Here is a 17,150-nt window from a genome sequence, read left to right as displayed (position 1 = left end):
ACTATGATTAATTTGTTTTCTTACATATATCTGATACTTTCTTTTTAAACAGAGCTCGTACAAGATACTGAAATGGGGGCACAAAAACTTAAAAGATAAAATATTTAATTTCATTAACTCAAAATATCTGGTCTCAAAATTTTACCTTTTAAAGTTAAATATAACTTTTACAATATTGAAGCTCTTACATTTTTAAGACCACATAAATCCTGTTAAAATATTAAAATGCATATGCTTACTTTAACGAGTGTAAAATCCTCATCAAAATAATGATCAAGACCCAAATGTAAAACAGTATAATTGACGATAAAAACTCAACTGGCTTCAAAACATATGAAGAGGGAAGCAAAAGTCAACATGTTTCGAGCGTTGAAATATAATCGCCCATACTCAAGACTTGTCAGGCTTGAATAACTTGTGACTTTTATTATTGGACGCTCAAAACATGCCTATTTTTATTATCATCCATTATTTTTTTAAAGCAATGACGTTATTATATTTTCGATTCCGTTTCTTGGGATTATCCATTTAGTTACACAACATATTAAATTATTTCACTCTATATTAAAATAAGTTTAAAATAAGTTAGAGACACAGGTTCTTAGATGGAAAAAATAACAATTCACTACTTTGTAAAAAAAATCAATGCAGTATTTTTTTTTTATTGCTACAAGCCTTAACATTTTAATTTAAGGACATCAAAAAATTCCGTTTAAAATTGAAATTTATCTTTATATTATTTATTATCTTTGTAAATGTAGTGCATAATTATTACATCATACCTTAGAAACCTTAATAAACTATGTTTACTGACTAAAAATAATAATAAAAGCTTGAATGGAAAATTTCTATGCATGCTTTTGTGCCAATAATTAGCCAAATTTTTATCTTATTGCGGTCTTTAATGTCCAAACGGGAACTGGTAGGAAAAATCCATTTAAAGACAATCATCCAGGTAAAGGGTTTTTAAGGCGACATCCACCGATGACTCAGTGCAATGCGAAGATAATTTCAAAAAGCAAAACTTCCCTTAGAGAATAATATTCGAAATACTGATTTTAAGAACTTTAGAAGAATCTTTAGGAGGGAAGTAGCCCTGGCATTCTTTTAGAAAGTGATTGCATTTACAATGCGGACGAAGTAAGAGTTGAATACTGCCCTTAAACGGGAAAAATTTTTGGCCCTAAAAATTATAAGGATTTATATTCTAAAGTACCCAGAAAAGAAAAAGTACCTCATTTTGGTAGTTTTTCCTTACTGAAGAATTCTTTGAGATATTACAGAATCAGTCCCTGCTATATATTTCATTGGAAAAAGCGATTCATGAAATGAAATGATGACGGCAGCAACATTTTACAAATATATTGTAAATGCTTCTACTCATGGCTAATTAAAAATGCTATCAAATTCCCTATTTCGCTTGTTCTGGATAGGTATAAATCTCACATCAATTTGAAACTGAGCAAGTTTTGTTTATCAAAACAAATTTTCTGGTTCAATTTTCTACCTAATTCATTGAAATCTCCCGTTAGATCTTGAAAACAAAAGAATTGTAAAACAATATGTCGAGAAAATTTTTACATCCATTTTTAAATAAGATTTTGAGGCATCAACTGATGAAGTTAAAATGCTTTTATGAAATGTGATATTTTTCCATTTGATGTAGAAAACGTTGAGTTTAACGAATGCATGCAAAACAGACACCAAGAGTTAATGAGCGAGACAGCTTATCAACAAAACACATGCTTCGAGAGTAACGATGCACTATTTCTTCAGAAGCTTGAGATGGAAATCTCACAAGTTATGTGGCAAATTTTTAAAGGAACACTGACAGAAAAGTTTAATCTCCCAAATATCCAATAGCCTGTGCTTTTCTCCATATTGAAGAATTTATTTCTAAAAGAACATTTGGTTAATCAAATTTTGGCACTGAAGCTGAGACAACTAACATTGATAATGAAAGTATTTTGAAAATTGATTTTGAGATAAGTCCTCTTGAGGCATTGTTAGTTTGCAAAAACAATCGGTTCCACAAGTAAATGGGAAGTACTGCTGATGACCCACTAGATATAAGTCAATGAGAGATGGATTTTACGCAAACTTCGAAACTCCTTTTTCTAATTTATTATCCAGTGAGAAATTCTAGAAATGGTACTGGAAAATCAAAAGAAATTTGGAAGACACATTTACAGTGGCCAAAAATTTGGAAAAAAGAGGAAGGTTAAATCAAAAGAAAAATAAATAAATTGCTTTTTTGCATTAACTTCAGAAAAAGAACGAAAATTTAAAGAGATTGAAAGAGCTGAAAAAAAGTTAAAGCAGAAAGTATGAGGAAGAGAAAAAGAATACTTAACATAAAAAAGAAGTTCAAAAAATATGGGGAAAAGAGTAAACAAAAAAGTGATCTAATTATAATAATAATAAAAGCTTTATCGGGTTACACAATAATAAACATTCATAATTTAGAATTGCCTATTAAACTGCGAGGAAAAAAAAAAAAAATATTTTTTTAATTATGTATTCAAACATATTTTACTTTCCATTCCATGCCTGAAAAAAAGTAACATTTTCCAAGTTAACTGTGGTTAAATGTTGCAATTCCAAGAAAAATCTTGTTTTTAGACATTTGTGTGGCCTATGGATTCCTAACGAGCATCAAACATTCTCAAAATTAAGTATTCATTCACTTGAAAATTTAGTGTTTATTCACTGGTAAGAACTGTTCCTTCACTTGGTTATCTTACTACTTATTATTTAAACCACCAAAAGCTTAAAACAATTGCATTTAATAACAAATTTAGAAATTTTTATGACTTTTTTTAAAGGCAAGCTAAGCTTAAGTGTTTCTTCATTGGTTAGTTTACCCTATAAGATGTTGAGAAATTTGCGATGTTGTGTTGTGAGAGATGCTAAAAAATGTTGACTACGTATTTTTATTAATATTTTTGAAATATATATTCAAAAAATTGATAAATATATTACTCCAAATCTAGGCATACGTATGTATATTATTGAAATTGTATCAGTTATTGAAAAACAAAATCAAAAAATAAAAAATAATCACATTAAATTAGCACAATCTGGTGTATAATCATATTCTATCAGAAGCACGCTTTTATAAAACTAGACATTCGTTGAATAAAGTGTTTTTTATTCAAATTTCTTTACTAAATAGAAAAATAAAATATTAAACGACTAAAAAAGAAATATCTTATTTTATAGTTTGAAAGAAATAAAAATAAAAAGATTAGCAAACGATTATTAGCGAAAAAAATATGAATGAAATTTTACGCTACGCGCGCGAAGTCAAGTTCCTCGCAAGTTTATCACATTTTAATATTAATCGCCCCATTTAATTATTTCTTTACTGTCGCCAAATTATTTTTTTAAAAATAATTAGTTTTAATTTTTCTCAGCTTCTAATAAATAAAAACGGTTGAAACTTTAGATTTTTCAATTGAAAAACATGTAGATTAATATGGTATAAAAAAATTCATACCTTATAATTCAAAATTTTTTCATCCTCAATTTAATTAAATAATAAAAAATAATTAATAATTATTAAAAGTTATTTTTTTCATGAAATTATCTTTGGGTAATCGAGTTTTATGAGTGGGTGCAATTTTCTTTGAATTGCTTTAATAGTTTTAAAAATATGACTAAAAACGTAAAAAGTGAAATTAACATTAAGGGGTACGAACTTTGGATCGCTCTCCTGACCAAACTATGGGAACCATATTTCCCAGATTGCGGCTACCCCCTATATTTTGAAGGTTAGTAATCCAAATATGTAAAAAAAAATATATGTTTATTCAGAGAAAGTACGCTTTTGTGTCTGATTTCGTAACTTAATTAATAGTTAGCACTAATTAATTAGCATATTTGAGGTCACCCCCAGGAACCATTAAGATTAACACTTAGTTCGTGAAAATCCGATCATTAGAACGAAAGTTATTCAGGGTGATTCGTTTTTTTTTTTGCGGACTGTACATATACTTATAACAAAATTTATGAACTGAGCTTAAATTAAACAGTGAGGAAGATATTAGTTAAAGTATAATTTTAATTGTTCTTAATTAAAAAAAGTCACTTGCGCTATGAATCTTTAAAAGTATTTTTATTTGAAAAATAAAAAAATATTGATCCTTTTCTAAAAATAAAATGGTCCTTTATAATTGCATCGATCACAAATAATGCTTAGAACAACTGTTGAAAATAAAAAAAATTGTTACACAAGGGTCACTTTTGATGACATGTAATTAGGTATAAGATAAATAATCACAACAAATTGAAGTGGTAAAATATTACTTGATTAAAAATATACAATTCACTTTAAAAATATACAAGTTTGAAATAACTGTTGACATGTTTCAAGCACTCAAAAACAGGTGTCTATTTTCAAGATTTGCCAAACATAAATGAGAAGAAACAAAAGTGATATGAAATACAAAACGCTAAGTTGCTAAGGAAAAGTAGAAAAATAAAAATGAGGAACAAAACTAGAAAAAAACACAGTATCCGAGAGAAATAAAAGAAAAAAAACAAGACAAGAAAAATCTCAGTGGCAGAGAGAGGCAAATCAGAATAAAATGTATTTCAACGCGCTGTGGAAAGGTAAGATGCTATTGTCGTTATAACAACATTTTTTTTTACTTATCAATTTTATATTTTATATTTCAAATTACTTTTGTTTCTCATTTACGTTTGGAAAGTCTTGAAAATGGGCGCCTGTTTTTGAGCAGTTAAAACATGACGGCTATTTCCCATTAATTGTGAAGCGAATGAAGTTTTTTTTATCAAACAATGTAGTTATGTAATTGCATTAATTTTGATTTTTATCCACTAACATTTGACCACTAACATTTTTCAATAAAACTTAACATTTAATATGTATCCTAAATATGTATAAAGTATCCTAAATATGTATAAAGTATCCTAAATATGTATAGTTAAAGCAAAATTACTAAGACTACTGCATAGTAAAAAATATGATATTCAGTTGGTATCATTGTTTGATGTTGAAGTAAACTAAAATTTTTTACAGGGCAGTAATTATTCATCTGTTTCGTTGTTTATTGAAAACAAATATTTTCATACGTGTCAGAACCAAATGAATGGCATTATTTCAACAACATTCCGTTTGTAAAACAAAAACATTTTAAATAATCTATTCCCTTTCAATTTTTACAAACAATTGTTACTTTCAAAATTTTATATAATTTTTTGTATGAAAATTACAGTTTTTTTTACAAATAATTTATGGAGTTTTCGTCAATACCGAAAATGGTAGCAGCTATACTTCAACATTTTTTTAAATTGCAACATAAATACTGCACATGATAAAATATGAGAAAGAATTAAGTGCCACTTTTGAAATTTTAGAGGTCCACTGCCTCCTATAAATAAAGTAAACCTTCTTAGCTAGTTCTTATAAAGTGCATTCTAGGATTTATAATGTTTATGCCTTATCCCAAATCAAATATCGTTACATGACTATTTTATTTTAGTTCATAACCGTCGTTGAACAGCCGACCCAATTTTTACGACTACTAGTGTTCAACTACGAATCTTGTAATTTTGAACCTGATCCAGAAGACAAGGGAACTCCTGTATCAAATATTGGGAGAAATTAGCTTTCGTGAGGAATTTTTGATGGAACTAAACCGCATTTAAGTTACACGGAGAGAAAGAGAGCGAGAACCTTCCCCCGGTTTGCCTGGCGATAGGGGGACTCTAACCCATGATCCATCTATCACTGATGATATTTCAGGTCAGCACTGTGTTTGGTGCAAGCCGGCTGCGGAATTCGTATAGACCAGCTATCGCTGGGATTCGAAACCGGTTCACCTCATTTGAAGGCGAATGCTGAATCATCGTGGTTCATGCATGACTATTATTGCAGTTTGCAATTTTTTTTTTTTTTTTTTTTTTTTTTTTTTTTTTTTTTTTTGCTTTACAGCGGGAAAAAAATCACTTTCGCTGCAGGTGTAAGCTTCAGCAGTGATGAAAATAAAATGAAATATTTTTACTTCGAATTTTACCGTTTGGCTCTTTTTGTTTCATTCAAAAATTGAAGGGAAAGGATATTTTTAAATTCAGAGCATAGATAAAGTGAAAAATATGCACATACAAATATATATAAAATAAAAAAAACTTTAACAGTAATTTTAAAATTTCAAAAGCATGTATTTTAAATTTCAAAGGATCAAACCTAACTAGTTGTTTTTCGGAACACCATCAAATGACCAATTCCAAACAACATCAAATATTTTGAAACTTCAAAACAATCATAAGGTAGTAACATATATTTATTTCAAATGAAACTGTTGGTAATTCTAAAGATATTATTTGCCAACAGCTATTACAAGGTTTTAAGAGAAATATCTTTAAAACTTGTTTTATTGATTTTTTTTGACAACATCTATTAAATTTCATTATAAACAAAGTTAATAATTACTATAGTAGTGTGCATAGGACACTGTGATGCACTATTGTAATTGTAACAAACCGCTATTGTAATTATTAACAAATACTATGTAAATAATTACAATAACAAAACAACAACCAGGTACAGAAAGTCAGATGGAAAATAAGGAATTGAGAAAATACTAATTTAGATGCATACCATGAAATCTTGTACGATATTTTTAATTTCGTTACGCTCTTCATGGAAACAATTGTTCTCATACCTATGATCATCCATGACTGGTTTTGTGTACAGCTTCCAAATTTTCATAATCTAAAAAAAATGAAAAGCGAAAAAGTTGTTATTTTTAGGCTAATTATTAGAGCTTCGTAAAAATAATATTTGTTTTTTCAATATGTGAAAGAATGGAGACTTTAACATAATATAAATCAAGTTGAAAAAAAAAATTTTTTTTTGTTGATAAATATTAACGATTAAATCGATTTGGTAATGTATAAAATAAAAATTAATGACTTATGCTTAATTATACGAAAACCTTCTTGGAAACGTATTGTAGCATATCCGGTCGCAGGTTATATATCTAGCACAATAAAGAGAAAACAGAAATTTACGAAGAAAAAAAAACAATAATTCTTTTACTAAATACACATCGAATACATAGAACCCATAAATAAGATAAAAAGTACAAATAAAACAAGAAAATATATGAAAATGTAAAAACATTTTTTTTAATGGAGAAGAAGAAAAGACACTAATAATAATTTTAGAAATTTTTTTTTTTTTTTGAAAATTAGAAAATAATTTATAATTCTGAAAATAATAAACCGAGCAGATATAATCTCGTCATGTATTTATACATATCGTTTTGGATATAATAATATACTAGAATACAATAGTCATGCTTGTAAATTACAAACGTTGAATAATGTGTTTTGAATTTTGCTTGAAAACTAAATAGTTTATTGTAAGGTTAAGATATTATTTTATGACTTGCGAAAGAAGTAGATTTTATAATTTTACCGTAGCTTCGATTTCACAGATCAACAATCATATAAGACAGTGTACCGGTCCGTAGATCAAATGGTACCGGGTCGCCCATTTCATTGAAACTGAATTGAAATTCCTAGGTTTGTACCCCAAATTAAAAATATGTGTGTTCTATTAAAATTTTATTTATTTTAAAAAAGGGGCCCCCGACGGCAGTGACGTAAATTTTTTAATGTTTTAAAAAGTAAAAAACAAGAAAACCACCGCAACTATTTTCTCTTTCAATTAGTCTTAATTTTAAAAAAAAAATCAATCGTCATAACATTAAACACGATAACAGTAAACATCATAATAAAACACGAAAGAGCAGAGCGAAATTTACATTGGCACTAATGAAGAACTTCGTCTTCTCTCACGATCGTGACTAATTGATTGAACGTTCCAGTAAGTTAAAATGTTAAATCACTTTATATTTATTTTTTTATTTTGAAGTCATGTTTAAATACAATTAAATTAAATTAATAATACCCCAATCTAAATTATAAACAATCAACGCCCTCCCCCCACCCCTCCAGCGGGCGGCGATAAAATTATCAAACGTCCGCAGTGATAAAAAGGTTGGGGAACACTGATATAAGACAGCAAATGCAAACAAAATTATATCATTTTACGAATTTTTAGCTACAGTTTATTTTTATAAATAAATCCTTTGTGATAAACTATTAACTTATTTTGTATGAAAAACATTATAACTTTTGTAATCTACCTTACTGCATGACTAATCTACGTTTCGAATCAAACTCTGATGTAAATGAATCGGTTGGTGGCGCTTTGCTCCAAATGATGAAACCCATACAGCATTCTAGTTTGAAAAGTCAAGTATTCCAATATATTTAACAATCTCAGTAAGCGTAGCCGATCTCGTGCACTGGGACAATTCGAGAAATATAGTAGTCATATAATGAATCAGATAAATACCTTGTTAAAAGGCAATTTTTACAAAGTAACGCCTACTTTTTTTATCAACACAATACCTAGCAGGTGAAATAACAAATGTTAAAAGTTGAGCCTACGTGAAATGAAACATGAAATATCTTTTACCTAAATTTTAACACAGAAATCAGCAAAGTCTGGCTTGCATCACGTGTGATAAAAAATGTTGTGCTTTGAAAGCAAATTGTATTAGGACTTAGTACTAGCGTGTATACTATTAGATTAGGGTCTGTCAGCAACGGATTTCAACAATTACAACCATTCGAATACTGCTTAGGCGAGAGTACATCTGAGAAATTTTTAATGCAAAATAAATACAACAGAAAAATTCAAAAATATGACGTCCCGAAAAAATGTAAGATCGGAAAAAAAATCTTTAAAATTTTTTTATGAAATAACAAAAGGAATTTATAAACGCATTAAAAAAAAAGATGTATCGTTTAAAAAAATTTCAAATTAGGAAAAAAAATTCTTTTAGAAGTTTTAAATATAACAAATGAAATTTTTATACACATAAGTGACAGAATCTTCAAGTTGCGTTAAAAATAGAATACTGGACTAATTGAATGGCTATTTGTGAAAATTATTAGAAATTCAGCTATTAGAAACAATCCAATATAGAAAGTGCCACTAGCAGCATACAATGACATTTCCGGTCAATGTTATGTATATATATATATATATATATATATATATATATATATATATATTTATATATATATATATATATATATATATATATGTATATATATACAATGATCAGCTTTGATTCCGATTGGTCTAGATAATTGGGGCTCTAATGTACATTGATGTGAAATTTCACTAGAGGTACACCATTAAAATTCACATTACATTTGAGACTTAAACGTATTTGCATTATTTTTCATTAAAATGTGTTAAGACGAGAATGAATTGGATAATTTTTTCAACTTGACTTTACCCCTATGTAGATATCAACTCGTTTTACATCTGTTTCGGTTTGCCTATAAAGTAGGGGAGAAGTTAAAAGAATTGCTTATTTAATAAATACATAATGGCAGATAAAACTATCTTATTACTTATGCAAAAACTTATAATGAACACTTGTACTACCACTGTTTAATTTTTTGAGAAAAGGAACAATCTTTTTGAAAGCTCACTGGGTTAATATTTGAAATTAATATAATATTAGGTTAAATAATCACACACTGGGATTGTTAGCATTTTTCTAGAAATAGGAGCTTTGCATTTTGAAAACGGTTTCAGAGTTATTCCTCTTGAACTAAGCCTATACTTTGTAGACTGTATATTTCTAGTGGTAGAAAATTTATACCTTAACTATGATTCTCGGGTTTAGAAAGTTTGTTTCTAAGTTATTTTTTTAAGTTCGCAGAAAGCGCAACTTCATTTCAAAACACAAAAGAATATCAATTATACATGGCCCGACTTAGCCTAATTGGGGTCAGGAGCAAAAACTTTCTTGGGGGGGGGGGTCCTCTGATTCACTTCTTCTGTAATGAAGGTATTTAATCTGGAGGAATATAAAGGTATTCAATTTTGAGAGGTATTTAAATTTTTCACCTCATTATAGATAACAAGAAAATTGACTAGAACCTAAAATAGCTGTGAAGCCCCCCCCCCTCCAATGGTCAGACGAAATATCGTTTTGTCCATTTTATTGATTTTCTGATAATTCTATGTCCATCATGCTAAAAGCAGTTTTCTGATTGTTAACTTTGTCATCTAGCAGCGAAAAATCCATATCGTTGCTGACATTAAGGCTAAATTTACGCAATTCCGATGGCTCATTTAAGCCAATCAGAAGCCTGTATTTTTGTAAACATAACATTTTTCGATATGTAAAAATACAGGCGATATGCAATTATACAGTAATTCAAGTTAACTTTTTGTAGAAAGAGGAATTACGACTACCTTACCCTTACGGTTCAAACTGCATGGATTACTTGAAAGAATGGAGGAAAAACAATGGCACTGGACCGCTGAACGAGTTAGTAAGTATGTTTCAATGAATCCAAAATTACATTTTGATAACAATATAAACTATATTTAAAACTATATAAAATAAGTTTTAAAGAAAATATAAACTATATTTCAATGAAAATTCAATATAAATATTTTTAAAAAATAGTGTGTTTTAATGAAAATGTTTTTTTACTCATATTTCAAATTACATTTTAATGAGAACCTTAATTGTATTTTTATGAAAATCTAAATCATACTGTGATTAAGTATGATTCAAATTTATATAAAAGTAAATTTAAATACCTTATCTATCAAATATTCAAGTAATAATAAAAAATTTTAAAAAAGAAGGAGCTTTTATTCATATTTTTGTATTCATATTTTTATATTTTTTAAGCAAGTTCGGGAAGGAATGACTTATCTTGTGTATCATTAGACTTGTGTATCAAATTAATTAATAAGTATCAATAGATTAAAAAATAAAAAACAATATTTTCTTACGTAGGCATGCATTGAATATTGTAAATTGAGAAAACTGAAATTTAATAATGAATGCATTGATGAACATACTTGGTATGCACCTCACCGTGAAACTTTGTGTAATATAGGTAAGTTTATATAATAAGTATATAGTAATAGTAAGTTTATATTATATATATATATATATATATATATATATATATATATATATATATCCCTCTTAAAATACATGAGTATTTTATTGGAGTCTCAGATAAATATTTACACAATTTAAAATAAAAACGCAATGTTTCTAATAATTGTTACTAAAATAGTTTGAAAATGGTCCAAAATATGGATGATGTAAAAGAAAAAAGTTCGCAGAATGGGTTACCACGCTTGGCGACACTTCTCTTTAAACTTACTTTCTTCCTCCAGCTGGGAAGGCATTCGCTTGTACAAAGATTTTCCGTTTTATTAAACTTATTTATTTATTCTCTTCTTTTATTCAGTGGTTAAAATTAATAGCATTTTTAATAAAAAACAGTAAATTATACCTCGATTTAGAACTTTTACTCAAAATTAGGTTGGTAGAAGTTTGCTTTATTATTTGAAAGAATATATTTTTATTACTTAAATAAATAATTTAATCTCAATAATTATACCCTTTTTATTTTACTAAATTTTGATTAGCTTGATGGAATCTTGTAGTAAAAATTAAGACTTCTTTTCGGCTGCATAAAAGCAGATCTTATACGGGATAAGACTCAGTTGACGTTTTCAATTTCAATTGGCCTTGAAAAAACAATCTCGACAATTGCTCTTTTGTTAATTCATACAATGATATACAAGTTTGGATTGATATGTTTAGTATAAATACCAACGTATCAGGGATTTCCTGTAAATTTTAATTAAATGAGATCAGGAAACTTCTTTGCAGGGACACTCTGCATGAAATATGTGTAAATAAAAAGCATTTATTAAATGGTGCATTATCTATTCACTGCATTTGTATGCCATTGAGTGTATCAAGGAACAGTCGTTCCTACTTAAGTGCTTATGGGAAAAATCACATAAACCATTTACAGAAATAAAATTTAACGGAACCAAATCATTTTATATGAAACTAATGTTAAACTTCACAGTTTAAACAAATATTGGTTGCTTTTTGTCCCCACCTAATTGCATAAAGAAACGGTACTGAAATGAATTTTTTATTTTTTTTTAAATGTTTCATCTGTTAAAATGGAATTTCCGTTCTTCAGTTAAGATAAGGATACAATAGGTTGTTACTTCAACAGGGAATTCCTGTTCATTAGTTGGTCTAAAGAGGTGTTAGGAGTAAAATTGAAAAATTAATCAAAGCTTGCTGTCTGCTGTACAACGAAGTAGACAGAGGTGGTTTTACCCTACTGAGGTTTACTTCACTCACACATCATACGGAAGTACAGAGCTATTAGATTCACAGTTAAGACGTATGGTCCCCTCCTGGTGCGCTAGTAGCTTTGATAAGCAAAAGTTTAAAAGAGTGCGAAAAGGATTGATTCGAATTAATCAAAACAAAAAAAGAAAAGAAAAATAATGAAATTTGGAAACAATACATTTAAAAAAAATCCTAAACTAAAATAGTGCATTAATTTGAAATTTCTCAAATTTCCAGGATCAGAAAAAAATAAATAATTAAATAACTAATAAAAAAAACTTTAAAAAAAAACTGAATGTATTTGAAAAGAATATGCAAGTCATGAAAGTCTTAGTAGAAACTGAAAGGGAAAAATCTAATTTTGATAAATTGGCGAAATAAAGGGTATAAGAACAGTCCTCTAGTATAAATTTTATTCAGAAGGGATCAAATAATATTTTAGTACATATACTAGACTTTTCTCTAATATTGATTTATTTTTGTGCAATTTAATAAAATTTATATATTTATTTTTGCTTCAAATGACATTTATCTTCTATGATACTAGCATAGACAGTTTTAATTACAATTGCTTATTGATTATGAAACTGAGTCTATTTATTCAAGACGCTGTACTATGCGTTAAATACCATTAAGAAGTAAAATTTCTCAAACATTTAGAATTTAAGATTGAATATTGCACTCCCCTTGTAATCGAATAACCCGATTCTCTTTAATTAACTGCATATAATACTAATAATAAAGGAGGTATTCAGGGATATGTATGCCCAAATCATTCCAAGAACAGTAATTCAGAAAATATTATTTTTCAAAGAATGAAATCATTAAGGAAATAAAGCATTTTGAACTCTTACACAGTTTCATAGTAAATTTATTATAAGATTCTAATGAACTCCAAGTTTTTCGTCTGAGCTGATAAAATAGCTGCCAAACGCACCTAATAACTTTCAATTTTTTTTCCATTTTATTTTTAACTAATAAAGTTAGATATTTTAACAGATTCAGAATGGATTTCAGATAGATTCATTTAGAGTTTTCTCATTTTTATATATAAAATCAATTAGAGACTATTGTCATTAGTCCTTAAAGTAAAATCCCATCACTTACACATTTTTCTTCTCTGATGATCAACTACAAATATATTTATTTTGGCTCAAATAAATTTCCGATTTTTTCAAATATTTAAAAAATTCACTTATTTTATGTTTGTAAGACATTATTACTTTAAAGGGAAATAACTTTTATGAAATACATTTTTTTATGGCAATAGAATAAGTCTCTGTTAATTTCTTAAAAAATTTTCTTAAAAAGGTTTACATAATTTTGTTAATAAGACTGATTTAATTGACGACATCTATTAACTAAAACAACTTAGGTTTTTTATTTTTTTTATAATAAAAGTTAAATAATTCTTCAAAATATTGTTCCAATAAAACACGTTTTTAAAGTGTTTCATTATTTTTTCTAATTGTTTTATTATTAAAATATTTTTATTTTTTCGCAAATATTTTCTCTAAAGTGTTTATTTTTTCAAAAAACATCTTAGCTGCATTTTTAAAGAATTAATTAGAGTTTGATTCAATTTAAAAACTTAGCGAAAGCATCTTTTCTCTTATTTTTATTTGATAATCTCAAGTTTAATTGAATGCGATGTGAAAAATACTATATATATATATATATATATATAGTACTATTACTTTAAATTTAGAACCATTGTTTGCTGCGTAATAATAACCTGGTTCTCAAATTTTATTTTACTTATACAACTTTAATTAAATATTTTATTTTTTATTCTTTTTTTCTTAGGTCAAGAAAGAGTTACTGATAAAATTATTAAAGAATGCAGCATGGAATGTAAGCCAGCTTGTCAGTAGGTATCTTATAATCAGAAAACAATGTTAACATATTTAAGATTAAGTGTAATAATCTTATATTTAAACGCTCATTGCAACTCTCCTCGTTATAAATTCTTTTTGTTTTTATCTTATTTACTCTTTTTATTTTACTTACTCTCTTTTATTCCAATTCTCTTAAATGTTATTATTTCTTATTTATTTTTTTTCTAATTTCCTCCGATCATATTATTAATTGATTCATTTTCATTTATGTTTCCTAATTTTTCAGGGAGCAAAAGTATGAAATTGATTACGATGAAGTGGAATTTGAAAGTCGTCTGGTAATTGACATTTTTAAACATCTTTGCATTTTGTGTTTAAGAATGACTTTTAATTTTATATTTATTTATAGTGAGATTTCGATAATTCAAACTTCGTGAAACCTAATATTTATTTCTGACGGAATTTTTAGTTACATTTTATTTTAGTTATCACAAATTCAAAATTATTGCTTTATTACATAATCAAAATCAGTTGAATAATGTAAAAACTTAAATTCAATGATATCTAGAAAATTGCTTACAAAAGCAGTTGCGTACTTCTCAAGGAAATGATCCACATTTGAGTACTTACACCTAAAAAAGAAGTGAAGTGATATTATTTCTGCCAGAATTTTGTCTACCTCCCCTATCTTGAGGATCAGGAATCCAAATGTTCAAAAAAAAATATATGTTTATTCACAGAAAATTTCTTTTTGTGCTTGATTTCACAACTTAATTAATAGTTAGCATATTTGAAGTCACCTCAAAAACAATTAAGATTGACACTAGGTACTTGATTATTCAGGATGATATCTTTTTCTTTTCTTTTTTCTTCATTTTTTTTTTGCTCATTTTACTATTAAATTTTACCGATTATTCCCTTATTTCGGAGGCACTTTGGAATTATATTAATGAGGCAAAATTTGAATTATATGTGTTTAATGAGTAAAGGCCATATCACACTTAAGGAAATTCGTCCAACACAACCTTCAACTCAACCTCAACTTCAACTACTACCTGAAACAGTTGAACTATGGTTGCCATGCGGTTGAAAAGAGTTGATCATTGATAAACGAGTGATTTCTTTCTTTTTAGGCGATTTAGCGCTTTATACATAGACGGATAAAAATTTTCATCGAAAGATTCAGCGCGTGTGGTAATTAAATTTAATTTAATCGACGGCAATGGATCCTTCCTCAGCAATTTCAAGTTTGATCATTTACAGTTTGGTAAAAAAAAAAAAAAGATAAGAGAAGGACACTTTGGAGTAAAGCATGACGCTTACGAAGACAGAGATTAGGCTGTTAGGAAAATTTATTGAAAGAACTGTTTGTTTTCATTTGTGCAATCTTTGACATAGAAGTTAAAAATATATAATTAGTTTTAATATTGGAAAAGTAAATTAGGAAAAAAAATCACCATTTTGATATAAATATATTCGTTGCATGCTGTATTAATTTCACTTATTATCATAAATTAAACACATAAATAGCAATGGATTTTTATCTTTAGTTAATAAATATATTTTTAGATTATTCTTTACCTTTAGTCATATAGTACTTATTTTAAATTATTCAAATAAATTACCTTTAGGTTTTTCATATATTTAATAACATAATATAGCTTTTTGCAACTTACATTTACTATGTATATTTTACAACGGAGAAAACAAAATCTAATATAAGAGTAAAAATAAACAGTTATAACAAAATTTAGGAGTTTGATAATTTTTTGCACCAAATTAATGCAATTAATTTTTTTAATGTTGACTTTAAGTTCTTGAAAAATTATTAAAATAGTTTTTTAAGAGTTCGATAAGTATTATTATATATGTTTAGTGAAATACTCTAATTTGAAAAAAATTGTGCTATTTGTAGAAAATTAAAAGTTTATGTGAAACTGAATTTTAAAAAAAAGAAAGCTATTAAACGGCACTATTTTGCTAAAGGTTCAACATGAATAAACACAAACTATTCAAAACTTAGGAAAAACAAGAACTGATAAAAGTGAACAATTTATTCCAAAAGCAGTTTCGATTAATTTTTTATGAGCTCTTAAATGATATTTCCTGTGGTGGCGGGATGTTACATTCCAAATGTTCTCTTTTTTCTTCAAGAGTTCAATAAATGTGCTCTCCATTTCGATGCTCCATTTAAAAGTTTCTCCAACTGGAGCTTGTTCAAAATTTTGACTCATCTTTGCTGCAATACAAGTAAAAAAATTTATTAAGAAAGGTGAAGCAAATGTATTTAAGGCAACAGACAATAAGGAACAGTCATTAAAAATTACCAACCAATTAATTCTGTCAGCATATTGTTATGGTATGAGTAAGTTTTTTATTATCAGTAAAAACTGAAATAAATTTTTAATGGTTTTCCATGCTTTTATAATAAGATTAATAGAAAGTGAAATTAAAATTATGTATAATTACAAGGAGTATCAGTTACTTGTCCCATTTTTTCAAATATTTAACCTTAAGAAGACTTCTTTTTTAGATAAATAATTTTAACTTTATCTTTAATTTCAAAAAATAAATTAATCTATTAAATTATGAAAAAAGCAGGTATAAAAAGTACCTACATATTAGTATATTTAAAGTTAAACGTGTGTTAATACTTTTTTATTAAAAATATTACATTGAAAAAACCTGTTAGGTGCTTTAACGGGTAAAAAAAAATTTTCAACTTCCTTCATAATTTATTCAAAACCTGCTTATTAATAATATAAAGAATGCAACTGCATTTGAAAAATTGATACTTACAGTCTATGTTATTTAAATTTCCATCTAATCTAATTTCATTAAATATTACTTTTTGAAAAAACCCTCTTTAAGTTTTTAATAGTAATACAAAATTACAGATAAAAGTTTCTTCAACTTTATAAATATTAAAAACTTAATCATATAAAGCATGCAGATCTATTTGACAAACTTATGCTACACAATAAATTACATAAGATTAAATGTGAATCAATAAGTTTTAATAAAAACATTTTTTTTTTAATAAAACCCACTAAGCGTCCCA

At 27.1% G+C, this 17,150-nt stretch overlaps 1 protein-coding gene across 1 annotated transcript in view; it reads left to right on the top strand.

The window, feature by feature from the left end:
- Positions 1 to 17,150, top strand: part of LOC107451803 (uncharacterized) — a 62,266-nt gene that overhangs the window by 28,689 nt on the left and 16,427 nt on the right. Inside the window, exons 7-10 of the mRNA XM_087162607.1 lie at positions 10,300 to 10,398; positions 10,875 to 10,977; positions 14,058 to 14,121; positions 14,376 to 14,427. Coding sequence (XP_087018733.1) covers positions 10,300 to 10,398; positions 10,875 to 10,977; positions 14,058 to 14,121; positions 14,376 to 14,427 — 318 coding nt within the window. The remainder of the gene's footprint in view (positions 1 to 10,299; positions 10,399 to 10,874; positions 10,978 to 14,057; positions 14,122 to 14,375; positions 14,428 to 17,150) is intronic.

This window comes from Parasteatoda tepidariorum, chromosome 5 (assembly GCF_982258835.1).
Source record: "Parasteatoda tepidariorum strain Cologne lab strain chromosome 5, Ptep-v5.0, whole genome shotgun sequence".
Taxonomy (NCBI): Eukaryota; Metazoa; Arthropoda; class Arachnida; order Araneae; family Theridiidae; genus Parasteatoda; species Parasteatoda tepidariorum.
This window is presented reverse-complemented; position numbering and strand designations above follow the sequence as displayed.